Source organism: Enoplosus armatus, chromosome 6 (assembly GCF_043641665.1).
Source record: "Enoplosus armatus isolate fEnoArm2 chromosome 6, fEnoArm2.hap1, whole genome shotgun sequence".
In the NCBI taxonomy this organism is placed as follows: Eukaryota; Metazoa; Chordata; class Actinopteri; order Centrarchiformes; family Enoplosidae; genus Enoplosus; species Enoplosus armatus.
Window position 1 is genome coordinate 25,996,366 of NC_092185.1, and position 27,998 is coordinate 26,024,363.

At 46.0% G+C, this 27,998-nt stretch overlaps 1 protein-coding gene across 1 annotated transcript; it reads left to right on the forward strand.

The window, feature by feature from the left end:
- Positions 1–2,043: 2,043 nt before the first annotated feature.
- On the forward strand, positions 2,044–27,626 carry ripor1 (RHO family interacting cell polarization regulator 1). Its single transcript, XM_070907363.1, has 25 exons — positions 2,044–2,107; positions 8,119–8,242; positions 8,390–8,542; positions 9,271–9,349; positions 9,547–9,570; positions 10,101–10,154; positions 10,862–11,011; positions 11,164–11,227; positions 12,299–12,342; positions 13,790–13,915; positions 14,778–14,926; positions 15,068–15,200; positions 15,605–15,721; positions 16,582–16,701; positions 17,621–17,778; positions 17,936–18,617; positions 20,725–20,864; positions 21,748–21,868; positions 22,939–23,074; positions 24,121–24,282; positions 24,394–24,552; positions 24,666–24,862; positions 26,132–26,215; positions 26,340–26,430; positions 27,529–27,626. Exons 1-25 carry the CDS (start codon positions 2,044–2,046, stop codon positions 27,624–27,626), a joined length of 3,429 nt encoding a protein of 1,142 aa, XP_070763464.1.
- Positions 27,627–27,998: the final 372 nt, after the last annotated feature.

The window sequence follows — 27,998 nt, forward strand, 5'->3', positions numbered from 1 at the left end:
GGTCTTGGCTCTGTAAAAAGGCCTTTTAAGACGGTGGTTCAAACCCACCTTGAAGTGCTGCTGGGCCTTCACAGGCCTGAAACACATGCAGCCCGCTTATGAAGAATCTAAATCGGGCCTGAAAGATTTGCAATTTTGCAGGATTGCTGGCTCACTTCATTCTTTATTTGACTAACTCGTCCACGACAGCTGAGCCCGGAGGCCGTAGCATAGGTGCACTCTCGGACTTAGCGGTTTTATTGTTATTCTTGTGTTTGTTTTTCCTCTTTCCCTCGGTGTGTGTGTGTGTGTGTGTGTGTGTGTGTTCTTGGATCTGCCAGCCTGTCTGGATTTGGCATTCCTTACATGACAGAGATTGTGCACACGCCCAATTTTCCCAGGGGCGCACACACACACACACACACACACGCACACAAAATGTGATTCTGACGAAGAGACCACCTCTAGTGAACATAACAAACATACTGACAAATCTGCTGTTCTTAGAGACGGCTTTGAATGCTGCACGGTGGATGGTGCCAGAACAATGATCAATGGTCACACGGTTCAAACCGACAGGAACGTTGCTCTGCATATTTCCTGCCAGAGGATGCCACCAGATGGTGTTTTCAGTATTATTATTATATATTGAAGTTCCTAACGATACCCCCCCCCCCCCCCCCCAAGTTCAGTCAGTGTTTCGGTTGAGCTCAAAATTCTGTGTTAGTAGAATCAGAACTGAAAAAAATGAAAAATACTGAAAATATAAGCAAATAAATGATTTTTTTTTTTTACAGAATCCCAATTCAAATCTCAATTGCATGTCCGTGTTTTTGGCATTGAATACAGCGCCAAATCACAACAGAAGTCATCTCGCGACACTTAACATGTAGAGCAGGCCTAGACCGACTCTTTTATCATGTTGTCACAGAGACCCAACAGTTCCCACCATGAGCAAGGCCTTTGGCGGCAGTAGCAGGGTAAAACTTCCTTTTAAGAGGCAGAAACCGCGAGCAGAACCAGGACTTGAGGTTGTGGTGGGGAAGGGGGGGGGGGGGGTCATCTGCTTTGACCGGTTGGGCTGAGAGACAGTGTTTTGTCCGGGCTGTGCAGCTCAGCATCGGTGTCGGTCCAATACTGGCCAAAATCACTGGATCAGATATCCATCAGCCTAAACTGTCATGTCAATGGCTTCACTAAACTTTGAACGACATGTCATAAAGACAACAACACGGGGGAGCAGCGCGTGTTACGTGAATAGCAGCTAGATGCCGCGTGTGTACCGAACTGTCCATAACGGAGTCATGTTGTGGGCTATGAATTTCTTCCTTCAGGGGGGTAGAATTGTTAGTTTTTAGATTTGTTGTGGTCGGTATCGGCAGACACTCAAGGTTGCAGTATCAGTATCAGTGTCAGACATGAAAAAGTGGTTCCCTCTATCATCCAGCACTAGTGTACAAGTGTGGGTTTAAAACATGTTTGATTCATCCTCTGGGCAACATGAACACACACACACAGCAATTTCCAACAATCTAGTATTTGTGGGAGATACCTTGCTCCGACGGTCATCCCCACTGGGGGCAAAAACAAGCGTTGAGGGGCGATATGGACTAAGTGGTGGTGGTGCTGTGTTTGGGTGTGTGCAGCATTTTTTCCAGAATGGTCCGGGAGAGAGAGGCCAGAGAGCGTCAGACAATAGGTGTGGTGTCACACACTCGCTTACCACAGAGGTGTATGGAAGGCTGAGTGCGTGGCACAGAGCCACAGTCCCAGTGTTTTATGCGAGGACATCAATAGCAGAGGAGATGGTGTGACTGGAATCTGTTGTTGCCATTGGGCAGGACCGGACCCGCCGTTTGGATCAGGTAGGGAACACGGGACGCAGCGCAGTTTGACGGACATTTTTGACGGTTGATTTGTTTGGGTGAGCTGGGCTGAAGTTTGAATGGAGGGGATGGATCATTAAACTAAATGGGACGCCGACTGATTAGCTAATGAAGGTCTAATATTAAGGCTGGAGGTCATCACAGGAGGCAGGACAGTGGGGTGTGGACAGAGGGAGAAATGTGCCGACTACCGCTGCCTTGTCTGAACTGGGACTCTGACAGAGACGTGGAACCCCACCAAGGTCGGTGTTTGGTTGGTTGAATTTATATTTACACACACACACACACACAGCGTATTTATAATTGGCTTTAATGGACCATTTAATGTAACAGGCTAATTTGACAGTAATTATTGGATTTACAAGGCGTACCTTACCAAAGAAAGTCGTGTACCGAACTGAACATGTATGTAAAGGCTCTGTGTTGAAAGCTTTACAGTGACCGTACATCACGCGGGCTGTTTTCCATTGGTTTTGTCCTCCTGGCCTCCTAAATTTGTCGGTTATTTGTCGGTTATTTTTTTCGAAGGAGGCCAACGAGCCAATGGACAACAAGGAGCCCAAAGGGCGGATATTTCATTTCACCGCCCAAAACTTTTTTTTTTTTAGAGCAATGGTCTAAAGGGGACACCAAATGCATGTCTAAAATGTTTGGTGCAGGGGATGTTAATGATAAACCCTTTCTTATAAAAAAAACATCTATTGTAGGCCTATTGCCGTTCGTCCATTCTAAATACTACATTTGAATCTCGTCGGTTGTCGGTTAATGACCGGCTACTGAGGGTTAGGGCTTTATGCTGGCATTGATAAAAGACTCCCAACTGTATAACTCATTAATATATTAGATATATTAGGAGTGTAACCAATCGGAATCCGGGTGTAACGTGAAAAAAGATGCGACTACATCGACGCGCGGACCCCCTGGATCGATCTAAATATACCGCGAGCCGGTCCCAGTCAACCGATTTGTAACTTTAGCCCGATTCTGAAGTTACAAAGCGGTTGACTGAAGCTTTCGGTGCTAATTCTGCACAGCGTAAAGTCAAAGTAGATGCCTTTGTTTCATCAAAACGTACCTGTTTGATTAGTCTTTGGAGTCTTGTTGGAGGAAACGTGTCACCACTAACACTCATTTTGAACGTTTGCTTGTCGTCACAGAATTTGAGCAACAGAAACACTCGGGATCCCTTGGTCTTTTATGAAATATACAGTATCTATTTGAAGATAAACGATGCCACTTTTAGAGAATTATTCATTTAGAATGGAAAATGAATGCCTACATTAAACAGATTGTATCGCATCGCACCGAATCGTCCTGTGTTAAAATGTAACGTAGCCCGTGTGTCTGGATATGTATCAGATCGATCTTAGAAACGCACACCCTTGATATATATTATATATAATAGTTAGATAAAAAGGTTTCATAGAGACGTCTTTCTGAGCAGAAACTGTTTACAGTAACCTGACTCGGACCTCCCGAGTTATCGCTCATCATCTAGACTTCCTCATGGCGACGGTAAACTGCTGCGACAACACGACACAACACACAACACGACATGGATCTTTTTTTTAATCTGGAGCTTAAAGAGGAAAGTGCCTGAATGTGATGGACCCAGTAAGAGCCAACATTTCCAGTTGCTCCCTTTGTCCACTCGGCACCTCTGGCAGGCTCAGTTTCTCTCTTCCTTTATCTCTCAACCCCCCCCCCCCACCCCAGCTCCTCTGTACTCCGTGTGAGTACTTAAACTAGGTTAAGTCAACAAATGGTTGACCACGGCGTCCCACAGCACACACACACACATTCTTGATGATTTTACCTCCTGTCTGCAGTTTAGAGTATTTTTTTTTTTTACTTTTACTAAAAGTCAAATTAATTGTTGATTATTATTTGAGCGCATGTTTTACTTGAAAGGATGGCGTAAGATGTACCACCAGTTTACTTCTACAACAATAAGTATTGCTAAAGTATTCTTTCCATGAACTCCAGCAGAACTGACCTTTTCTCTGCAGCCAGATGACTGCAGCCCTCAGGACTGTCTCCCTTTGTTAAATTTCCTGTCAGGAGAGGCAGTCACTTCTGACTTCCTGTAGGATTGTGACATTTCCTGTGCTCTGGGGGCGGGGGCGGCCCACGCGGGGGTGGGGGGGGGGGGTCGTTTGGCCTTTCAGCTGTTTGAAGAAACAGGATGCAGGACACTGGATAGGCCACAGTAGGAAAACACTGACAGAAATTAACCGCTGACTTAAGGCACAATAACACGGCTTCTGGCCACGACAACAGAATGGATGAGCCCGCTGTATCCAGGTATTAGGCATTAGACATAGCCGTCAAAGTGGACAACGGGGACGCAAAATCGCTTTGACCTCAGTGACAATGGGATCGTAAACAATGAGGCACCGGGAGCCACAGAGCTTATTTTCTGCAATAATCCAAAATCCCATGGAACGATCCCATTGGCTTTTAGTGGAGGGAACCAGGGGCGACGCTAACTTCCCGGTTTGCCTACAAAAATACGTCCCCCCTGCAGCGCTCTTCTACCCTAGGCTACGTTTGCTGTTATGATTTGATTAGCCAATCTACGTATTTTATTCACTTCAAAAGAACACAGTCAAGAACAATGCCATACTAACTCTTCCAATAACTTTGCAACGCCGTGCAGTACAGACTTCCGCTTTATACGTTAAAACTGTCTTGACGTCGCTCGTTTCAGAACACATTCGCAGCACTGCGCATTAAACATTGGAACGACATTTAGTGGCGGAATACTCCGTCAGCATGCCTGTCTCTTTTTCAAGTTTCAAATATAGACTGAAAGAGAGGCGCTCATGCGCCACAGTGCGACAGGTGGTTCCCAAATCACAATACTCAGCATATTCACATCAAAATAAAAGGTACATCAACCATTTCTCCTTTTGTTGGTGCTGAGGACAATCTCGTGACATTGTTTTGATGATTGATTGATTGATTGATCTGACAGAATCAGAATCAGAAACTGTTTATTGCCAAGTAACATACATTACAAGGAATTTGCCGTGGCCTGAAGGTGCTACATTTTATAAACATATAACATATAATCTGACGGACAACAAGCATGTAAAAATATAAAGGTAAAAGAATAAGATAAGATAAATAACAAACAGTGCAGTGACCAAAATAAAGTGTCCAGTATTGACCAGTTGGGGGGTAGGGGGACCAGAAAAGTACTCGAAATCCTTACCTCCCCCTTTTCTCACCGGCAAATGGAATATCCCATTTTGAGACGATACCAATATCACTCATAATGCGCCGTTACATGATGATCTGCGTGGTCTAAAGACTGATAAGAGCAATGAGACCTTGTTTCCAGTTGGCGGTTTTACAGACGCTGTATATAATGGGGCAGTATCGTGGCCACTGGGACAAACTGGCAAATTGACCTACTGTAATTACCATAGCTGTGTGTCACTTTTAAGTTTTACCTCCAGCTCCTCCTGGTTTAGATAATCTGTTCCAAAGCGTCAGCTGAGAGAGAGGCAAAACTACGGTAACTGTTTGTGTTAGTGTTGTATTGGATGGCATTTGTATTACTGATAATGTGTTTTCTGTATTTACTTGTACACTGAGATTAGGCGCTAACGTGTCCCTTGAACTTAGTTTTTACTGGCGTACATGCAGCGGTGTCTTATGTAGTGTGTGTGTGTGTGTGTTTGCTTTGAGTAACTGACTCTTGATCCATCCACTTGACCTTGTCACAATGAGGAAGCGACACATGTAGATGCACGGTACTGTATCATCATGTTCTGCTGTGGTGTTTAGTGCGACATCATACCTTTTTTTTTTTTATGTCTGATTGTTATTCGCACGACACGTGATGGTATTTATTCAGTGTTCTCCAGCAGGAAACGAGTTAGTCAGGAAGCTGGATGCTGACTCAGAACTCAGCACAGTTTGTGTTTCTGCGGGTCATTTAAATTGCAGCAATGACACTTCAAATCTTTCACTTTACCCCCCCGACTCACGGAATAAGAGATTCATCAAGGTGAGAAAGGCCTAGGGGCCGGACGGAATCAGCCCCAGATTGCTCAAGGACTAGCTGCAGACCAGCTCTGTGGGGGTGGTCATGCACATGTTCAGCATGAGCCTTGATCTGGAGAAAGTCCCGGCCCTGTGGAAGACTTCCTGCGTGGTCCCGGGACCCAAAACAGCGCACCCCAGGGAACCAGGGAACCTCTCACCTTATGAAGACCATGGAGAGGATCATCCTCAAACACCTGCGACCCCTGGTGAGCACAACGCTGGACCCCCTCCAGTTTGCTTACCGTCCCGGAATCGGGGTAGATGCTACTACACAGATCCCTTTCCCACAACACTGGAAGCACTGTGAGGATCATGTTCTTTAACTTCTCCAGTGCCTTCAACACCATCCAGCCAGCACTGCTGAGGGTGAAGTTGGACAGCTTCATGGACAATCGACTACCTCACCAACAGAGGCTCCAGGAATGTGTGTCTGATGTGGTGGTCTGCAGCACGGGGGCCCCTCTACACCTCAGACTTCAGACACAACTCTGTCAGTTGCCACATCCAGAAGTTCTCTGACGACACTGCCATGGTTGGGTGCGGGTCTGAGGGGAACCACCTGGAATACAGGGAGGTCATCAGCGTCTTTGTCAGCTGGTGTGAGCTCAACCAGCTTCACATCAACGCCAGCAAGACGAAGGAGATGATGATCGACTTCAGGAGGAAGTCATCCAGCATCACACCGGTGAACACCCCAGGGTTTGGACATTGAGGTGGTGGAGAACTACAGATTCCTGGGTGTTCTCCTGAACAATAACCTGGACTGGTCTGACCACACTCAGGCCCTGTGCAAGAAGGGCCAAAGCCGCCTCCACCTGCTGAGGAGGCTGAGGTCCTTCGGTGTGTTTTTTTTATGGCACTGTGGTAGCTTCGGCTATCTTCTATGCTGTGGTCTGCTGGCGGGGGGGGAGTGGGGGGGGCTGCACGGGACTGTGGAGGCCCTGAGCAGCTCCTTCAGCAGCAGACTGCTCCACCCACGGTGTAAGATGGAGCGCTACCGCAGGTCGTTCATGCCTACAGCTATAAGACTGCATGCACTACATAATTTTGTACATAAATCTGCACATATTGTATATTTTCCGTGTATATATTTATTTTGTTCCCCATAGTTTTTATATCTGTATTTATTATATGTATATTGTTTTTTTTGTTTGTTTTTTTAAATCTGGTTTTTTATTGACACAGTGCTTGTCTGCTGTGTGTTTCTGCACCTTTCTGTCTTTGCTACTGTGACTTGTAATTTTCCCCGCTGTGGGATAAATAAGGTCTAAGTCAAAGTCAAGTCAAAAGGAAGTCAAATGGACTATTGTTTCAGCAGTAAAATGGGCTGTAATTTACATTTATTTAAAGGTCCCATATTCTGCTCATTTCAGCTCTATATTTGTATTCTGGGTCTCCACTAGAGAAGCTTTGCATGATTTACAGTTCATAAAAGTCCTCATGTATCTTCTCCTGGCCCTTTCTGCAGCCCCTCAGTCCCTCGCCCCCCCCCCCCCCCCCCCCCTCTGTCTGAAACAAGCCGTTTGAGACAAACTGAACAACCTCCAAACACTTGAAGAGTAGTTCCTGAGCAGAGCGCTCCAATAACTTAGACAGACTGAGCGGGTGGATGAGCGTCCCCGTACTTGGTGGGCGGTGCTGTGATTGGAGCAGATGACCTGCTGGGGGGGGGGGCGTGGCTGAGTGAGGCGACTGTATAGTTGACATCACATCACAACCTCACAATATGGGACCTTTTAAGAGAGCTCCAGATGCTCAGTAGAGGGACAGAGGTGAACACACACCTGGTGACCCATTTTTTGGGATGATTGTACAAAATACCAGTGGTCATGATGAAAAAAATAAAAGATATGAGCTGAAGCAATAAATCAGAATCTTTTTTTTTTGTTTGTGAATCTGTTTTAGGTCTCTATTTGCATTTGATCGGATGTTACAGCACTTTTCCTACGAGCAACGTAGTTTCTTCTGCTCCAGTTTGGTTTCCATGTCAGTCAATTTCCTGTTATTTCATCCCTATTTATATGCTCTTAAGGTTGTTGTTAATTTCGTGTTAATTGCTACTGGGGATATTAAGGATTTCACACAAATAAAATCACAGTTATACCTGCATCAACGTGCTTTCCACGTAATTGCAACGTCCCCGGTTCGGTTGCGGCGTCGGCAGCCTGTTGATGCTTCTCCTCCTCTGCTCTCGCAGGGAGTCCATCCCGAGCTCTCTCCACCATGTCGCTGTCCGTTCGCCCAGTCAGACGCCTCACCTCCAGAGCCATCACTAGGAGCCAGAGCTTCACTGGAGTCAACACCTACGACAAGCCCTACAGGTACACACACACACACACACACACACAAGTACACACTTGATCATCCTGTCAGGTGGAGCTCAAACGACGGCCTGGCTGCGTGTGCGCTACTACGTGCTGGTCCTGAAACGGGGAATGCTTGAGGATGATGTCGACTTGACGTTGCAGGAACCTCTCGGTGTTCAGCACTCCGGGTCTCAGCAGGAAGCCCAGCAGAGCCAGCAGGATGTTTACTGTGTCCGCCAAGTCCAACCCAACACCTAAAGTTCCTCAACCGGAGCGTCTGGATCAGGTCTATGAGGCACTGAAGAAAGGCCTTCAGTGAGTACACTCACAACACACACACACACACACAGGCGCTCATACATACAAATCAGAATCAGAATTACTTTATTGATCCCTGGGGGGGATGAATCTGTAGGTGGAGTCACCGACTGATGTTTCTGCAGTACAGTTCAGGACAAAGGGAATTTCATGTTCTTGATCTAGTGAAAATAATAGAAGGAGATCCCCGTGGTCTGTCTACAGACTACACACTGAAGAGTAGGAAATAGTCCACCGTTGGCATATCTGTCCGCTAAATATGAAGCCCCTCTCCGTCCGATCTCTGATCGAAGCGTCTTGAAAATATCCTGGAATTCCCAATTCCCGAACGGCCCACCTTGTTTTTATTCAGCGATGGCGGTGCCAACGGCGAGTTAGGAAAACCATATTCGCAGGTTTAACTGCCGCCTGAGCCTCCGTCAACAAAAGAAAAAAAGAAAAATCATTTTAGGGATATTGCTCTCATAGAAGGCTTTTTAATCTTTTTAAATATTATGTCTTTTGTGTGTTTGTTGGTTAAAGTGCTGTACTTTAAGATCATCCCTCGAGGGTAGAACACACAGAGCACAGCGAGCTGGGGCAGCGCCCCCTGGTGAGCAGCGCATTGGGACAGCAGGGGGACGCTCAAAACGTCCGCACGTAAATAACCAAAGATATCTGTGTGTGTGTGTGTGTGTGTGTGTGTGTGTGTGTGTGTGTGTGTGTGTGTGTGTGTCTCCTCTCAGGTCTTACCTGCAGGTTCATCAGATGGACTTGGACAGCCTCAGCAGACAGATGAAAGAATCGAAGAGGAACTCCAGACTGGTACGTTCTGACGTTGTACTGTTTAGCCAGACGCTACAAGTGAAAAGGAAACCCTAATCCTGTGACATTTTCTACTTTTATTTCTTGACTTTTTGATCACTTTACATAAGAGTGTACGTCACATTTTGCTGCCACTTCATTCAAAATGTATGAGAAACGTGATGGCTTGATTTTTTTTTTTTTTTCTGCCTCCTCAGGGTTTCCTGTATGAACTGGACAAGGTGAGCTACTGAGATTTCTTAAAGGTCCCACATTGTAGAAAGTGAGATGTCCACGTCTCGTTTGAGTCCACGGACAAATGCTCACAGCCCGTATTCAGACGCTGTGCCTTTAAACGAGCCGTCAGCACTTCCTGTAAGGTTGTGATGTCACAACTATACAGTCACCACCCTCAGCCACGCCCCCCAGCAGGTCATCATTTCCCTTTCTCCTCTCTACACTAATTATTTCCACTCACTTTTACTTTTCAGTGAATCTCAACACTTGCCCGCACAGACGTTTCATATTAAAAGCCTCCCGACGGCTCCGAGGACATAATCCCTCCTTTCCCTGCCAGACTTTTAATTTGAAACATTTGTAGGAAGGGAATTTATAACGTGATTCGTCGCATTACAGGTGCTTCGGGCCACCTCTGGGTTTTAAGTAGGAACTTGTTTTGCTGGCCTTGGGTTGACGTGCATCGTGAAAATAGTTTATAGTCTGTGTGGACGAGCAGGACTCTTAAGTGTGACTCTGTGTTTCCCTCTGACAGCAAGTGAAGGTGACCGAGAGGTACATAAGACGACTGGAGTTTCACCTCAGCAAGGTAAGACCACCATGATCCCGGTCAACCAATGCCCTTTTCACACATCGGTGAATCTTATTGAAAATGAAACGTCTAAAACATTTTGGAGATGTGTTCCTGATCTCACTCTATTGCTATTCTGTTATGGTCGCTTACATTTAGATGGAGTTTTTAATGCCTCCTCACTTCTTTTATCTTGTTGTGGGATTGTAACCCAATGCCTTGTTGAGCTCTATTAAAATACTAGCTTCCACTTCCACAGCCTTGAACTTCCCCTCGGTGGAAACAGAATCTCCCGTTTTATTGGCATGCTGAGCTGGCTTGACACAGATCACAGTCCCTGACCACAATTTGCAAATGTTCCGACCATCGAGGCAGTTCCCTTCTGCCACAAAACGTTGTCCCCTAGTGTTGAAATATCAGTTAGAAAAGGCAATGAGCCAAAGAGCCAAAGATGTTGTTGTGCTGCTCCGCAAAAGGCGGAGCTAGAAACTCTGCAGTCCATTGATTGGTCGACAGAATCGCCGCTTCTTGTGCGACAAAGGATTCAATGCACAAACCCGCCATTTTTAAATCTAGCAGATCTAGAGTTTAGGCACATGTAGGTAGGAGTGCCAAGGGTATTATGTCAAAAGTGTTTGGGTGGAAACTCAGCTTTAGACTCTTTCAGGTCATTATTTTGGTTATATGCCCCCTCCCACCCCTCCCCCTGCCTCCTCTTTTCCCAGATCGAGGAGCTGTATGAAGCCTACTGCCTGCAGAGGAGACTCAGGGACGGAGCCAACAAGATGGTGAAGGCTTTCACTGCCTCTCCAGGCAGTAAGGAGGCCAGGGAGAGTTTAGCAGAAGCCAATAAAGGATACAAAGAGTACACAGAGGTAAGTAAGAAGAGGACAGGGAAGTGGAGAGAGAGAGAGAGAGAGAGAAAAAATGGTAAATGTGTAGTGATCCTTGTGGGAGAATAGGGCCATTGCATTGTTGTTGGGTTGAAATTGATAAATGAAGGTCCCCTCTGTGATCCTGTCTGCAGAACATGTGTGTGTTGGAGAGCGAGTTGGAGAACCAGCTGGGGGAGTTCCACATTAAGATGAAAGGTAAGAACGAAAAACACGGATGGCGAGTCCTAGAAAGGGGACTAGAAAGGGGAAACACTCGACAACCCCTTTGCGACTGTGACGCTCACGCGATTTTAAACAATCCTTTAATGAAACATCCATTTTTATTCATTCGTGCCACGGTTTGAATTCAAATAACATTTTGCACGTGGCATCCGTGGACTCACACGACTGCTACTCTGAACCATTTCGCTGTTATTGGCCAGGTACTTTTGGTGCGTGGCAGCCACTGGGTAAAACGGCGCACAAGAATCCCACAAGAACACTTACTCAGTTCGTCAACAGCTTGAATTTTAAATGGACGCAGTCTTGAAAAGTTACTCTGTGATTAGAGCGAGTAGAGGAGCAAGACTACTAGCCAACTAGAAAAAGAAGAGTGCCCGAGAGTTGAAGAGGAGGGCAATGTGATGTAAATTTGAGTCATAATACATATTGATCATCGTTCAGTGTTCAGTGTGAGTTATTCTTCCCGGCGATGTCGTCATTTCTGATGTCTGTCGCAAATTTGTCCATAAATCCACAAATCAATCGTAGCAAAAAAGTCGCTTCCGAACTTTCTTTCGTGTCAAAGTGATGCAGTGATTAAGTGACTGAACATCCACGGGGCACATTGCAAATAGCTACTTTAACACTTCTCTTATGGCACTAATTTGTCCAAATGCAAACAGACGTTACAACAGCTCATTTGATGAGCTCTCATGGGACGGCTTTCATTGGTTTTGCCGAAACAGGCCTCCATGTCGGCGGGAGCATGTTTCCATCTATTTAGATTAGAAAAACATTTTCTTTACGTTTTCACACAAAAGTCAGAGATCCGCTTTAGAATTCAAGGAAGTGATTTCAATTACAGGAGGACCAGCGAGTTCTCCGAGAAACGGGCAGTGGCGTGGCTGTAATTATTGCGCGTTGCATGTGCACCCTGGACGGGATTAAAATCACTGACCAGTGCAGGGAATGTTGAAATCAGCCCCACCTCCCTTTAGAGAAATAGACCCAGTCCCAATGGGGCTCATGAGAAGCTGATGGGCTTTTTTCTTTTTTGTCTTTCAGGTCTGGCAGGATTCGCTAGATTGTGTGCTGGTGACCAATATGAGGTTAGTCCATCAGTTCCCCCCCCCCCCTCTCTCCCTCTGTCTCCAGCGAGGTTTCCATCCAAGTGTAGTGCAAACTTTAACCAAATCTGGAGAAAATCTGACGTTATGCGGATGTTAGGAGCTGTTCCGTCAGCTGGTGGTAGAAGAAGAGGGCGCAACAAGATGACGTAATTTCAATTGAGCGCCAGTCAAACCCCAAATGGTGAAAAACTGTGCAGGAAACGGTGATGGTAATATTTATGTCTGTTTCATGTGTTAATTTGAGGAACGTTACAGCCTGCACACAGGCCTGCTGTTTTTTTTTCGTCTCTCGAGTGGATGTTTTAAGTCCCTCGCTTCATGTACGTCGTGATTTATTTGCCAAGTCCATCTTTTTTTTTTTTTTTACTGCTCCTGAGGCAGAACAAGCGTCAGGACCAGTAAGGCAACTACTTTCTGTGCTCATTGGTCGGCCCTGCGGGTCTTTGTGGTGGTAGGACTTGTTTTTGATGAAGCCGATATTTAATTGATTGTTTTTTAAAAAATCTGATTAATAACAGAAGTTGGCCAAATTCAGCTCTGAAGGAATTATTAGTTGTTGCAATATTATTAGTTGCAATTTGCTTTTACAAAATCCAGTATGTGCATTTACATGCACGGTATATGCAGCATGCTTGATGGAAGTTGCAGCAGAATGTAATAGATTTCATTCATCCTTTGTTGCTGCAGTGCCGCAGGGTTATCGCATAGGGATAGCTTTCTCACATAATACGGCAGCTGCGGGTGGAAACTGTTCTTGGGTCTGGTTGTTGTGGCGTGCAGCGCTCTGTGGGTCGTGTCCTGGTTGCGTTATGGGTCTGCAGTCCTGACTGTTGGTTGGCGGCCGATCCAAAGCAGACAGTGATGGATGTGGAGAGGACAGGCTGGATGATTGCAGTGTAGAATCCAGATCCTGAGACAGGCGCAGGAAGTACATCACCTGCTGGGCCTTTTTTGATGATTGTGTCGATGTCGTCCTGGGAGGTTTAGGAGCAAGTCATTTAGGATGCCTTACGCCTTAAAGTTCAAGCTCAGTCATGGGGAGGTCCAAAGGCTTCTGGGAGTAATTGATGGCCAATTCTAAGTGATTCATCTACATGTCTCCATTTTCTTTTTCACTTAAATATTGTAAATGTATATTTTTTTTTTTTACAGACTTCTTACTTTTCTATTCTTAAATGGGAGCACCTGTAACTTGTCTAATTTCCCCCCGGGGATCAATAAAGTATTTCTGATTCTGATTCTGATTGATATAGCTGTATCATCAGCGTTAGTTTTGTGGGGATTTTGTCCCAGAATCTATTATTGCCAGTTGTTTTTGCGTAATGAGCCTTTTTGACCCTGAATGCATCTCTGACGCTGAGACTGACGCTGAGACTGACGCTGTGTGTGTGTGTGTGTGTGTGTGTGTGTGTGTGTGTGTGTTCAGATCTTCATGAAGTACGGTCGGCAGCGGTGGAAGCTCCGAGGCAGAATAGAGATCAACGGCAAACAGGTGTGGGACAGTGAAGACATGGTGTTTCTTCCGCTCATCAGTGAGTTCCTCTCCGTGAAGGTCAGTCCCACCCAACGTCTTTCACCTTTCAAGTCCTTTTATTTTTTTAATTATGCTTAGTTCTGATTGCTCAGAATGGTCTGGAACACTACTCCTGGTAATGCAATAGTCCATGCAGACTTCATGTCTTGTACCAGTGAACGTGTACTTACACAGCAGCAAAGCTGAGCAAGTAAAAGTAAAGAATAAGCCGCATTTCCACCCAAAGTACCCAGAACGTTTGGTCCCAGGACTGCTTTTCAAGGATCTAAAAGATTCCTCCAGCCCGTTGTTGTTTGCGTTTCCTCTGTGGTCTAAAGACACTGGAGGATGAGGACAGTTAGTCCGCTGACGCATGGGCCGTCATGTTTGCGCGGCTACACGACGACGGTGGCGGCATATAAAGAGACAGAAGGACGTCAAGCACGGAGGAGATTCAAGTCGCGTTGCTGCAGATCGCGATTAACTTCACCCTAGTGTGGCGTTCATTAAAACGGCAGATTCACGGCCTGATAACTTTATCAAGGCCAGTCGATGGCACTAAACTGCACCAACTGCAAGGGGGCACAATGAGTCTATGGCTGTATTCGAAACCGCCTACTACAGACTACTGACAAATGCAGTATGCAGTCAAATCCATTTATTTTTGCAGTACGGTGAGAAATAAGCAACCCAGTGACTGATATCTTCACTCATATTAGATCTACAAGGCCTCATTTAACAGTATGTTCCGACTCAAGTCGGGGGGGGGGGGGGGGGGGGCGAACATGTACGTGTTCTTGTGTCTTGTCTCAACCTGAGTGACGCGACAGGAATTGGACCCGTTAAAGGCAGCGAGACTTTGGTAGAGCGATCAAACAGTAATTTTCTGTGGTTTCCCTAGGTGACGGAGCTGAAGAGCTTAGCCAATCACGTGGTCGTGGGAAGTGTTTCCTGCGAGACCAAGGACCTGTTTGCCGCGCTACCCCAGACAGTTGCCGTGGACATTAACGACCTTGGAACTATTAAGCTAAGCCTCGAGGTCACCTGGAAGTAAGTGTTGCCAGCCATCTGTTAATGTAATCACTAAAGTGTTATTCATTTACAGAACATTGCTGAAATATTACATTCAATTTTGTCTTTTGTTCCTCCTTTCCTTTTTGTCCCCCCCCCCCCCCCTCCCGCTCTTGTCAGTCCATTTGATAAAGATGACCTGGGGTCAGTGGCAAGCACTGTCAACAAAGCTCCAACCGTCAGTAAGAGATTCTCAACAATCTTTAACCAGAGTCCACCTGACACGCCGTCTTTACGTGAACAGGCCTTCTATGTGAGTTCCTCCCCATTCCAGTCGCCTCTCTTTTACCCCTGTTCTCTGTCAGAGTGACGTTTGACTGATGCTTCTCCAAAGAGTGACACTGGAACATTTGGCGTCTAAGTTGCTGATTGCTGGTAGTTTGTGCTGATATTCACTACCCTTATATTTGATTATTATTAATGTGTAAAACATAGACTGTATATAAAGATGGAGTATAGGTCATTTCTGAGAAAAAAAAAGATATTTCTCATCAAAGAATCTGTTCGATTCATCAAATGTCAGGACAGGGCCAGAGCTCTCAGGGTCTAGAAGTACTGCTATAGAGGGAGCGCTTTGAGTTTGTTTGGCCAACCACCACACCGGCCCCTAACCACTCCGTTGCCCTTTGTTCCACCTGCTGCCACTTTGACGCGCAGTCCCTGCCCCGGAGTCTGGCCAGGCGGCAGCACTGGCCGCTGCTGGACATCTTCAGAGACACACTTAGCCAGAGCTGCTCCTGCAGTGACAACTCGCCAGCGAGGCAGCCCACTCCAGTAAGTCACAATGGAGTAGAGCTACCCCAGGGAATGTAGGAACGTAGAACCCACTGGTATGTCGGCTAGTGCCAGTAATGATGGTGTAGAACGTTAGAAACCTAGACAAGTAGCCTCCGTGTGTTTGCACTGAGGTCTCCAGATCTCACAGATTGCCGGCTCCCACTCGAGAGCAGGACCTAGAAATCTGCTGCTGTAGTGTTTGTCGTTTTGTGAAGTGAAGATCCGCCTATAGGGCAAGTAGAACCTCCCGACAGAACATAGACAAAACGTTCATTTCAGAGTGCGTATTTCTCTTGATTTTACCTCAGTGATCGCTGTTGACATATCAGTTTCCAGTCCATTGTTCTCGCGCAGTGTGCTCGGCATTCTACAAACGTGGTCGCTGGAGCAGAATAGAGGAGGACAAAGCAGAGCTGAACACTGCTTGTTCTGTTAACTGAAGATAATTAAGGACTGCGTGTTTGGGCTTGGCAGCTTGTTTAATCTTCAGAGGGCTGTGCTGTGATCCCACTGAATCTAATCAGCGCGTTGTATCTCATTTGTTCAATTCGTACACAAGCTGAATTTGTGGTTTCGCGGGGGGGTGGGGTTCTGTGCTGGGACTATTCCGTAGTGAACGACTGGCGACTGGCGCACGTCTTGATGTTAAAGTGAGGTTACCAGGTTTGGAACCATCGTGCCTGTACAGAGACCCAAACCCAGACCCTTGTTGGTCATGTTGGTTCCCCCCTCAACGACTAGTCTCCTCAAACATCTCAAACAACCTTTAGCTGGAAGGCACCATTGGGGTAGGTGCATTAGGCATCAGACTGTGTCCGCCTCTACTTGGTCAAACTTCCATATCCGTTTTCTTTCAGAACATGCTCCGCCGCCATGAAGAGAATGGAACAGCGTGGTCGAATTCATCTGAATCTTCTGATGACTCCTCCAGTCCTCAGCTGTCTGTGGGAGGGCTGCGCAACTCCACACATCATCAGGTAACACGCAACAGGATGTTAGGATTCCATGTAGGTCCCATATTCTGCTCATTTCAGCTCCATATGTTTGTTCTGGGACTCCACCAGAGCAGCTTTGCATGATTCACAGTTCCAAAAAAGGTCCTTATTTATCTTCTCCTGGCCCTTTCTGCAGCCCCTCAGGAATGTAATTACTTGTCACGGCACAGGTAGGCACTGGTAAAAGGATTTGTTGTTAGGTCGGGGGGGATTTAATTACCACTCCTTACCAACCTAATCTTATCGGACAAGACTGGTGATGCTGTGTTTTTCGAACCCCTTGAAAATTACCAAAACCAACAATCAGTCAGTCCACCTCTAAACTGTGGTTTAATGACATTGAATTGATTTAGGGAGAATACAGTATTTTGTGAGCTTGAAGAACAGAAATCCATGTGGGGGCAGCACGGCAGTGCAGTGATTAACACGGGAGATCCCTGACTCCCCCCTTCCACATGTCGAAGTGTCCCTGAGCAAGAGCTGCTGAGCTCGGTCGCCAACGGCGTGCGAATGAGACCGGATCTGTGAAGCCCTTTGTGAACTGTTAAGGTTGAAAAGCTCTTAACGTACAACTTCAGTTTTTCCATCACTTACAAATTCAACATTTTGTCCAGACCTTAGTATGTTTATAAATGTTATTCTCCTCCAAATGACATTCGAAGACATTATATAGACTACTAGAGATAGTCCATGTCAATTAATTGTAGGGAACACAATCCCTATAATGTGTTTCCTGTTCATAAACTGCGTGCACATACAACCCCCCTAATACTCTCCACTTGCTGCCTGTAAGCTGTGTCATTGATTTTAAGGTGCTTCTCCGAAGTAATTTACTCTGTTGTTAGCGTGTTGGGTCAGACTCTCCCCGTGACTCAGTGCGTCCATCTCTGTCGCTCTCCAGGCAGCGGTGGTGGTGACACCAGAGATCCGGCCAGCCGAGAGCGGAAGTTCCCCCCTGCGGCCTGACATCTCGTTTTGCCCCAGAGACTCCTCCTCCGAGACGCCAAACTCCACCCTCAAAGTTCCCAGCATATCCAAACAGCAAGCAGAGAGCAACAGGTAGTGCTGGATTTCGTCTTTTTTTTTTTACACCCTCGTAGGTTTTTTTTTTTAAATCATATTTGTTGTCTGAAACTTGAGGGATTACATGCTTGTTAGATGGTGTGCTCCATCAAAAGTGAGATTAACTGATACACTGATATGAACTGATTTACAGGGAAGAAGAGAAGGTCACTGTGATGGCAAAACCTGACAGTGAGGAAGAGGATGCAGGGGAACACTCTCCCATAGTGACGGTGGATGGGGTGGTGACCAACACGGCCTCACACAGCTACTCACGCTCTCTGAGCCACATTAGTGAAAGCAGCGCTGACGGCATCGTGTTGACGGACAGGTCATGCGGTGAATCAGGGGAGGTGATGTCTTTGGCGTCCGGGCTCTCCATCAATGACATTGAAATGGAGATGCCCAGCAGAACTCCTGAGCCGCCCGCCTCTGCAGGCGCAGACACTAACCTGTCGCCAAGGAGGCTCGGTGTCGTTGAAGAGAACGCGACAGCCGACGACGTCGCGGATCAACGGGATACACCCCCCTCTGCCCTCGCATCCTCCTCTCCCAGGACGGACACTCCCGCACAGACGAACGCACGCCCACACCCAGAGTGCGACACACTCCCAGAGGACGGGGATGTGACGTACGTAGCCCAGCGGGTGTCGGTGGAGGAGGAGGTGCCAGGTGCGGGAGCAGATTGTCCGTCTGGAGTGGGCGACGGTCCGGTGGACAGCGGGTTGGAGGACGCCCTGGGTGCTGTTGTTTCCTCTCTGGATGATTACAGAGGACAGTTCCCCGAGTTACAGCTACTGGAGCAGGAGCTGAAGCTGCTGCAGGTCACACTGAAGGTGAGGCTGGAGCACGCACGAGAGAAGTTGCTTCCGGAGGCGGGTAGAGTCGCCAAGAACCGTACTGTTACTGAGTACAAGCAAGTAACCTAATAGATTAAAGAACAAAATACAGGCACGCCACTGTCGATGTGGATATGACATTATTTCAACCACAGGCGGTCTTCCTCAGGCACATGCTACATATGCGCATTGGATATATACGACGTGGGCAAAGGGTCTCAAGGCGTGCTCCACCAAGAGCATTGCCTCATCGGCGTGGTGTGCTTAGGTTGTGTGGCCCCTCAGGCATCTGGCGCTCAGTTGGCTGACCACTTGACCTCTTTGGCCCGGTCAGCGGTTGGGTCTGATTTGTTTGCGATCAGTTTCAGGCCCAGAAAAATCCCTAACGGCCTTCCTCTCCCTCGGCGGTGACCAATGGCGAAGCCCGCTTAAGAGGGCGTGGCACATACGAAGTAGAAATAGTAGTCACTGGATTTGACTCCCAATTCTATGAGCACACGCGGAACCCCGTAACTGCAGGCCCAGCTGGCCCCTGTTCTGTTCCCGTTGCTGAGTTCGAAAGGGAGACTGGTGCTTTATAGTGCGTGGTTGCTAGCTCCTGGTGTGGCGGTGAGTGCCGAGGTGGAGACTCGACGAGGGTTTACCAACAGCAGACATTTTGGCATGACATAGTAGGAAAGAGCACAGGTGTAACTGAGTCATTGATAACATTAGCAGTGGCCGTATTCCATTCAGTTGAGCTCGTTCCAGGGTCCCCTTTTTGTGCATGCCGGCTCCTGGAACACTTCATGGGACCGAGCCGTCGTTAACAAAATTTTCAGTTTCACCTCTGCCCTTCCTGCTTTGACGAAGTCAAAATGGCTGCCATGAAAAAGGCCTATAGTGAAGCCCGTTAGAGGGCTACGTACATACTCATAGAGCTGGAGTTACATCTAGTAATTACTGTTTCCCATGGTCGTAATTGATTGCATGTACATGCACGGTACTTCACATGTGTTCCTCCACATGGATATGGAAGAAACAGTAACTTTGAAAAATGCTCAATCAATTTATCAAACAAAAGTACGAGTGAATATGTAAAAAAACAAACAAACAATATATTAAATAATATTCTCAAAACCTGCAGGGAGGTGTGCTCTGTTGCAATAGACGTCCGGATGAGCATAAAGGAGAAAAAACACTTTAGAGCGATGGACTTTACTCCAGGAGCTAACGTAGTATAGCAGCAGGCTAGAAAGTCCACAGCCGGCCAATGAAATGGCACAAGCACAAAACAATATGTATTATTGAGGTCATTTACTGTGTCTCCGTTACATAGTCCCGCTTGCTACGTAATCTCGGTCACAGTTCTTTAAAAAACAAATTCAAGAGGTCATTGTCAAAAAAAAAAAAAAAAATGTGTTTATGTAAACATATGTTATTATCAGATTTCTGATCGGTATCTGTAACGGCCTTAAAGCTATTAATTGATATTGGTCGGGCTGTAATAATTACAGTCTACGCTGCGCATTCATCCCACTTCTTTTTGAAGTTATTGTACGTGTGTGTGTGTGCGTGCCGTCACATGTACACGTACAGTACAGTATCAACAAATACAGATTCTTCATATGTGACAACATGCAGCTGGTGTGTGCTGCATTAAGGTGGAACCAGGTTTGTGTAGTCGTGACTCTTGACTGTGTGTTTTCCTACTAATAATGGCCGTGTGTGTGTGCGAGTATGTGTGTGTGTGTGCACAGATATTAGATTGCATATGCGTATTAGATTAGATTAGATTCAGCTTTATTGTCATTGCAGAAGTGCAGAGTAATGTACATATATTATGTAATACAGCTGGAGGTATGACATGAATACAGTGTATACACTCTAGCTCAGGTATACGCTGTATGGACAGTAGTATAACAGTGTGGTGCAAGGTGACAGCTGAAGGGAAGAAGCTGCTCCTGAGCCTGCTGGCCCTTGAACGGAGAGGTCCTGTAGCGCCTCCCAGAGGGGAGGAGGGTGAACAGTCTGTGGCAGCAGATGTATCTGTACTCTTTGTGTGTAGACATACCTGCCTGTGTTCCTACAATCTGACTGTGGCTCTTGTGTGTGTGTTTTGTAGGGAGGAAGGCATAGCCGTTCGCCCAGTGTGGTCAGCCTCACAGTGGAAACGGCTCTGTGCAGCTTCGACTTCCTCAACACGTCCGACTGGGAGGAGGAAGAGGAGGAGAGGGGCGACAGCAAGAGGAGTAGAAACGGCAGGTCAGTGCTGACCAACCAACTCTTCTGCACACTTCGCATCGGTCCTAACGCGTGCGATTTATCCGGAACACATGGAGGCGACGCATCGAGTCATCAGCCAGTGAAAGAAATGAAATAACCTAAACGGAGTTGTGAGAATATACTACATACGTACATGTTTCTATGTCAAGTAAACAAACCTCTAACTCTTGTTGGAGAATCCCATTGTTATTGCAGTATCTCGCTGCCATCTAGTGGAGCTTGTGTTGCACCGTCACTGTAGCGCAGGAATTGGTTAAACTGGTATTTGCATTGAGATACGACTTCATGAGGATTTATTTTCTTTGCCCAATAGTATCACATCAAAGCTAGTATCGGCAGGTTTTAGAGGTAACTAGACACTAGGCACTTAACCCACTGTACAGATTCTCATACCGAAAGCTAAAAACCAGCAGCAAATACAGGTCTGATCCCCGTGCTTTTTGTTTTCTTTTGACCTGAAATTGATTTGGACCATTCTGTGTGTAAGAAAAACATGCCGACATGACGATGGCACGGAGAGGAAAGGTCAAGGGGAACGTGAACGTCTGTACAAAATGTCTTTTTTGTACTGCGTTGAGTCATTTATTCCACCACTGTAACACTGTAACACACTCCCCATCTCATAACTTTTATATATATATATATATATATATATATAGCTTATTGATCATGTGTTATCATTATGTGGTTGTGTGTCTGTATTTGCTGAGATTTCCCATTGAGGGACACGCGAGGACTAACAAACTGAACTGAACTGAACTGAACTGAACTGAACTGAACTGACTTGAATGAGCCATCAGAAGCTCAGTCCTCCCACAGCGCCGTGAGGCCGTCACTGACGATTCCTCTTGCATGTGCGCAGGTCTCTGCAGGACAGAGGCTGGGACAGCCCCTCCTCCCCCACCTCCCCCCTCACCACAGGCTACGCCACTCTAGACCGCTCCCTGGTGGTCCACCTGAAGAACTGCAGCACACAGCTGTTGGTAAGAGGCCCACATACCCCCGTACTCAGATAGAGGCCTCTGGCTTCCATAGCACACGTGCTTATGTGACAATGGCTGTATTCGAAACCGTCTACTACACACTCATGCAGGTATTCTGCCCCCCCCCCCCCCCCGACTTGAACAAACTTTTAAATGAGGCCTTGTAGATCTAATATGAGTAAAGATTCAGTAACTGAGTTGTTTATTTCTCGCCTCAAATTGATTCAGAAACAGATTTTGGTGGACTGCTGAGGTGAACTAAGTGACAGTTTACGTAACGTTAATGGCAATCCACCGCCAGCGCTTTGCATTGTGGGACGCATGCAGGCGAGGTAGACTGGTCCGACGCGTACTGGAGATTTTTTTCTGAATCAGCACCGCATCCGGGTGTTTTTGACATACTGCGTATTTAGCTTTTGTTTGCATACTGCACGCTACATGCTACATTTAGGCCAAATCAGTGCGCACTGCTAGTATAGCAGGCGGTTTCCAATACAGCCATTGTTACCTCGAATTCAGTCTGTCAAGGTTCTTAGCTTAGCCAATAAGCTTGCTGTGCTAATCTATCTTGGACACAAGCACCACCATCCAGATGAATAGAGGACAAAAGTAATTTAATTCATCATCTACACAATTCAACAAATGGAAGTTCTGTACCGAAGAAGTAGGTTGAAGGAGCTGTAGTAGTCACTGCTGTGTTTTATAATAGTTTATAAAGTAGAAGTATTATTTCCAGTTTTAGCAGTACATAGTATCTGATTATCTGGCATGGCATTACTTTGTTTTGTTTTTTTAAAAAGAAAGTTAAAATGTCTTTGAGAGTTTATTCCTTGGAGCTTAATCAATTTGTTTGTAACCTGTAGAAATCAGTAAGTCAAAGTAATACATAAAGCATTAGCAGTTAGCGTTGGGGTAGATTTTCTGTGGAAAACCAATACAAGATTGGTCCGTTAATAATCAATAAACTGCATCACATCCATGTTGGAAAGATTTACTGTTGTTCTGGAGACGGGCCGTACGCGAATGTCCCCGTTTCGTGTAAAGTGATATATGCGTTGTTATGTCTATAGCGTCTGGGTATGTTTGGCCCTCTGCGGTGTGGGGAGATGTACGCCTTAGACAGACTGCTGAGAGAGGCTCAAGTCCTCGAAATCATCCGACGCATCATCAAGGACAACCCAAGACGCCCCAGACAGCCTGCTGAAGGTAAGCTCTAGTATCCATACGTCTGCCTGGGCCTCCATACTTCCATATTCACCGTAGCCGATCAAAAACACATTCATCTTCAGGGCCTTGCACACGGCTGCCGGAAGATAACAAACCTAGAAAGCCTGGGAATAGTCAGGCTTTATAAAGGGATGAGTTGTGCATAATTGTAAGTGACCAAGACTCTTGGTCCCCTATTGTAGGCAGTGAGATGTCCATGTCTTGTTTGATCATAAAGCAGCTCTAGGTGCTGTATAAATACTTTGGAAGTATCAAAACGCTCAGTCCACGGAGAAACACTCACAGCCCGTATTCAGACACTGCGCCTTTAAACGAGCCGCCAGGACTTCTGTAAGTTTGTGATGTCACAACTGTACACCGCACTCAGCCACGCCCCCCAGCAGGTCATCTGATCCAGGCACAGTACCACCCACCAAGTACTGGGAGGCTCATCCACCTGCTCAGTCTGTCTGAGTTATTGGAGCGCTCTGCTCAGGAACTACTCTTCAAGTGTTTGGAGGTTGTTCAGTTTGTCTCAAACGGCTTGTTTCAGACGGGGGGGGGGTACTGAGGGGCTGCAGAAAGGGCCAGGAGAAGATACATAAGGACTTTTATGAACTGTGAATCCTGCAGAGCTTCTCTAGTGGAGACCCAGAATACAAATATAGAGCTGAAATGAGCAGAATATGGGACCTTTAAATGTATCATGTTGCCGTAGCACCACTTATATGTCGAAATACCACCGATTTTTAAGGGATCACGGGATGATGTGTGCACATGTCATCTAAATTCTGTCACAACTGGTTAATGTGTTCAAGAATCATGGCCCACTTCCCGTGTGAATACACTGTAAATGCCTTCCAAGTGTGCTAGCTGTATGGAAAAGGTTCTGATGGGTTTAGCAAAAAGCTAAAGGGAGGTTTTTCAAAGCTTTCAACCGCGTCATTAGCTCAGAAAAAGCCAGTGAGTGGACCTTTTGAGTTGAGATTATTGTCTCACACAAGGTCAAGAATGAACTTCTCTGACCTATCTTCTCTCCGACGCAGTGATACCACAGCTGGGCCTGTGCCTGGGGGCTGTGTCACTATGGCAACAGTGTGTGGGACAAGGCAGCGTGTACAGCGTCTCTGCGGAGAGCTTCCTGGTTACGCTCTCCAGAGTCTACTCCAGCATACTGCCCGAGAGGGCCAGCAACATGGCCGACACAGGTACAACAACTGTCTGTGTGTGTGTGTGTGTGTGTGTACAGTACATGCTGATGTGTGTGTGCCATGTTAACACCTGTGTGTGTGTGTGTGTGTGTGTGTGTGTGCGTCCAGTGTTCTCGTGTCTGGTTGAGCGAGTGCTGGATCAGAGGTTACCGCGGCGAGGCAGCAACAGAGACAGAGTGACGCTGACGCTGTTCCAGCTGTGGAGCTACTTGGAGGCCAACGGCGTCAGTGACATGGAAACACACATCGCTGAGCTGGCAGAAGAAGGTATCACAAACACACACACACACACACACACACACACAAAGCTCAATGAATGCAGGAAAAAAAAAAAAACCTCGGATCAGTGTCAATAATCTGTGATAACCTCCGTCCAACAGTGTGGTTGGTGCAGAGCCTGGCGTCATGTGACCAGGACGTGATAGTCCACACTCTGCGGCACCCTGCGGAGTGCAGCCTGAGGAGAGAAGGACTCCACGCCGTGGCCAAACTACTGAAAGACCCTCGAGGCAAAGTGTCAGCCTCTGCCAGCTCTGTACTGAGAGGCCTGGCCGCCCAGCCCAGACAGAGAGAGCAGGTGTGTGTGTGTGTGTGTGTGTGTGTGTGTGTGTGTGTGTGTGTGTGTGTACTGCATGTATGTGTGCAAAGTTTATTTTTTGTATTACTCTCTCTTACTTTCTTAAGTAAGAGAAAACTTTACAAGCGGTCGAGAGCAACGCAAGGACACACAACTTTTACATCTTAGGAACATAAAAAAAACACATGAATATCATATAATCAAATTTAAATTATTATATGTTTTAGAGTAATGATAATGATTGCATTATTAAAAATCACATGTTTACTGAGTATTTGCACACGGCACGACTACCTGCCCTTATATAGAGTTTAGGGGGCGTGACCTATGCTAACAACAAACAATGGGACTCATCATTCAGCACACCTGGGTGAGAGGCAGAGTCGGATTGGCTAAGAACGTTTTAACAGAAAATAGAAGAGACATTTAAGGGAATGTTGCTGCATGTCAGGGACCAAGCAGTATAGGGAGGGACACGAGGATAACTTTGTAAAGTTAAGGCTTTATTTGGCCAAAAAATCAGGAAAAAAACAAAGTTGTAAATGTTTAAAACACATAAGCAAAGCAAAGAAAAGTGGTATCAAAAATACAACTAAATCTGGGCTCTTTAACTGTAAGAACAATAATGCAACAGAAGTCTGAACTGAACATACCTGGCCTAACAAATAACAAAATTCTACAATTAGACATTATACAATAGTACTATACAATTTAAAAAAAAAAATAATAATAATAATGACAAAGTACCAATAAAACAAACAGTAATTGCAAATACTGGAAATACTAATACTAACTAAAACCCAAAAGAAATATCCACATGCTGCTTTCCAGAGCTCCCCCCAGCACAGGAAGTTGGCTTCTTTCACTTCCTGTTCTTAGCATAAACGGCTGCCCCAATATTCAGCTCATATTGTAGGCAGACGTAAACATATGACCATCCAATTGGAAACCAGAATAAAAAAATAAACATGCTTAACCCAAAAATTGTGCTTAGTTATTATTACTATTATTACTTTATATACTGAAGTGAAAAGTAAAGTACTAACACTGTGAGGTGTCGGCCATTTTTTACCTTGTCTGTAGTGACGTGACTTATCATGTTCTTGTAATAAGATAGCTGATAATGTGATCGCGCTCCAGTTATTATAATGCTTCAGTCAGGCACAACAGCAGCAATGTAAAGCAGAGCATCGTGGTGAGATGAGTCAGTACATGATAACATATGCTGCAGCAGCCTCATAACAGAGTGAACACCGTGTCCTTTCTCAGGCTTTGGTCAGCTGTTTGGAGCTGCTGGAAGACGAGAACGCCGACAGCAGAGTCTGTGGATGCAAGGCCTTAGCCTGTCTCAAGGTACGAACACACACGGAGTTTGTGCCCCCCTATCCTCCTAAAGCTGTTCCACCTTGTCAACATACTGTCAAAATACTGTTCCAGTCTCTACCGACCCCTTGTATTCCATCTGTTGTCATTCCAGGCCAAAGAAAGCATCGACCAGTTAGTGTATCTCTGTCGGACGGACAAGGAGGAAGTGCGAGACGCTGCCAAACAAGCGCTGCTAGTGCTCGGTAATGATAACCACCACATTAGTTTCCAGTGTTGTGAGGAGGTGTACTTTTCAATAGAAGGAATGAATACAGAAACAGGCAGACCTAGTATGTTTTTATCTTATTTTCTGTCATATATGTAATGTTACAATGTCGGATATTCATACCAAACGTTGCCAAAGTCGCCAAATAATGAGATGAAAAGCTTCAGGCTTCAGACTGCTCTGAACGCTCCGTTTCAGTTTTTTTCAACCGCCGTGTCTATCTGATGTCAGACAGGCACGGATGTCCTTATATGGTAAGGATGTCCTTATATGGTATCTGTGCTCCAGGCACTGACCAGATGTTTACGTTCATGTCAACGTTGCTTAGTAATGCTAGATTTACAGTTTGCCCTCGGAAATTCTTCCAAAGACTTCCGGAACTTGGCTGTCCAATCAGAAGAAAGTGGGCTTTTAGGGAGGGGGGAGGGGGGGCTTAAAGAGACAGGAGCACAAACGGCTCGTTTCAGACAGAGGAGATGAATCAGGACTTTTTTTTGAACTGTGAATCATGCAAAGCTGCTCTCTAGTGGAATCCCAAAATGAAAACAGAGAGCTGGAAATGAGCCGAATAGGTCCCCTTTAAAGAAAGGTCAGTCGTATCTTTCATTCTTGTCAGTTTTTGGAGAATTGGGTTAGACTTGGACTTATTTTAAACCTGATCAATCGTTTTATGATGCTGCCTAGACCCTTACGATCTTATACTATAATAACTGAATTTTAGAATCAGTTTAACTGATGACGCTGTGATAACTATGAAATAATTTGCCTTAAATTTCATTGGTTGGGTCATGTATTGACGTACCCTCACACATATTTACTCTGACTATGGTGACTTAACAATTGCCTTTTTTTGTGTGTTTTTTCATCCATTCATTTTTTTTTTTTGTACTTCTTTTAATTCATACATTTGTGACGTAACAATAATTAAGGCAGACATAAGAAATATACAACCCTGCCATTTGAACACAAATGTCTACGGTGAGGATTAGTGCGTTCCTTCATTTGTCCATTTTTCTTTGTTTTGTCTTTTTTTTTTGTTGTCGTCATTGTTCTTCCATTCGTCTGTGTGGAGCAGGCGAGGAGGGGAAGATGGCCCACCGACACGTGGAGACGTCTCAGGACAGCATACCGAGGCTCTTCGCCCCGGGAAGCATGGCCAGCACCGCTTTCTAACACTGCCCCCGCACACACACATTGGGTGGGGACAAAACAGAATGTTGTACCACTAAGGCATACAAAGACAAATATAATATATGATATACAGTATACACACTGTCAAGAGAGGTTGCAATAATACTCACGCCGAGGACAGCAACCCCAATTAACACTGGGCGAAACACTTAAAGTGCGTAAGCTACAAACACACCAGTTTCATGTCCGTCAACCCGTGCTAACTACTCCGAGAAAATCAGTCGGACTGAAAAGCCGCCGAGGAAGAATGTACAACATGAGCAGGGCTTGAATGGAAGGGCGGATAAAGGGAGGAGTTCAGCGGTCGTGCCCTTCCGTTGCCCGGATACACAAATACATTATATTTGAAGTTTG

Coding starts and splice junctions, on each gene's coding strand:
- ripor1 (XM_070907363.1), top strand. CDS start 2,044: ATGTGCCGACTACCGCTGCCTTGTCTGAACTGGGACTCTGACAGAGAC. Junction 15,201..15,604: donor TACGTGAACAGGCCTTCTAT/GTGAGTTCCTCC, acceptor TTTGACGCGCAG/TCCCTGCCCCGGAGTCTGGC. Junction 21,869..22,938: donor ACTGCAGCACACAGCTGTTG/GTAAGAGGCCCA, acceptor TTATGTCTATAG/CGTCTGGGTATGTTTGGCCC.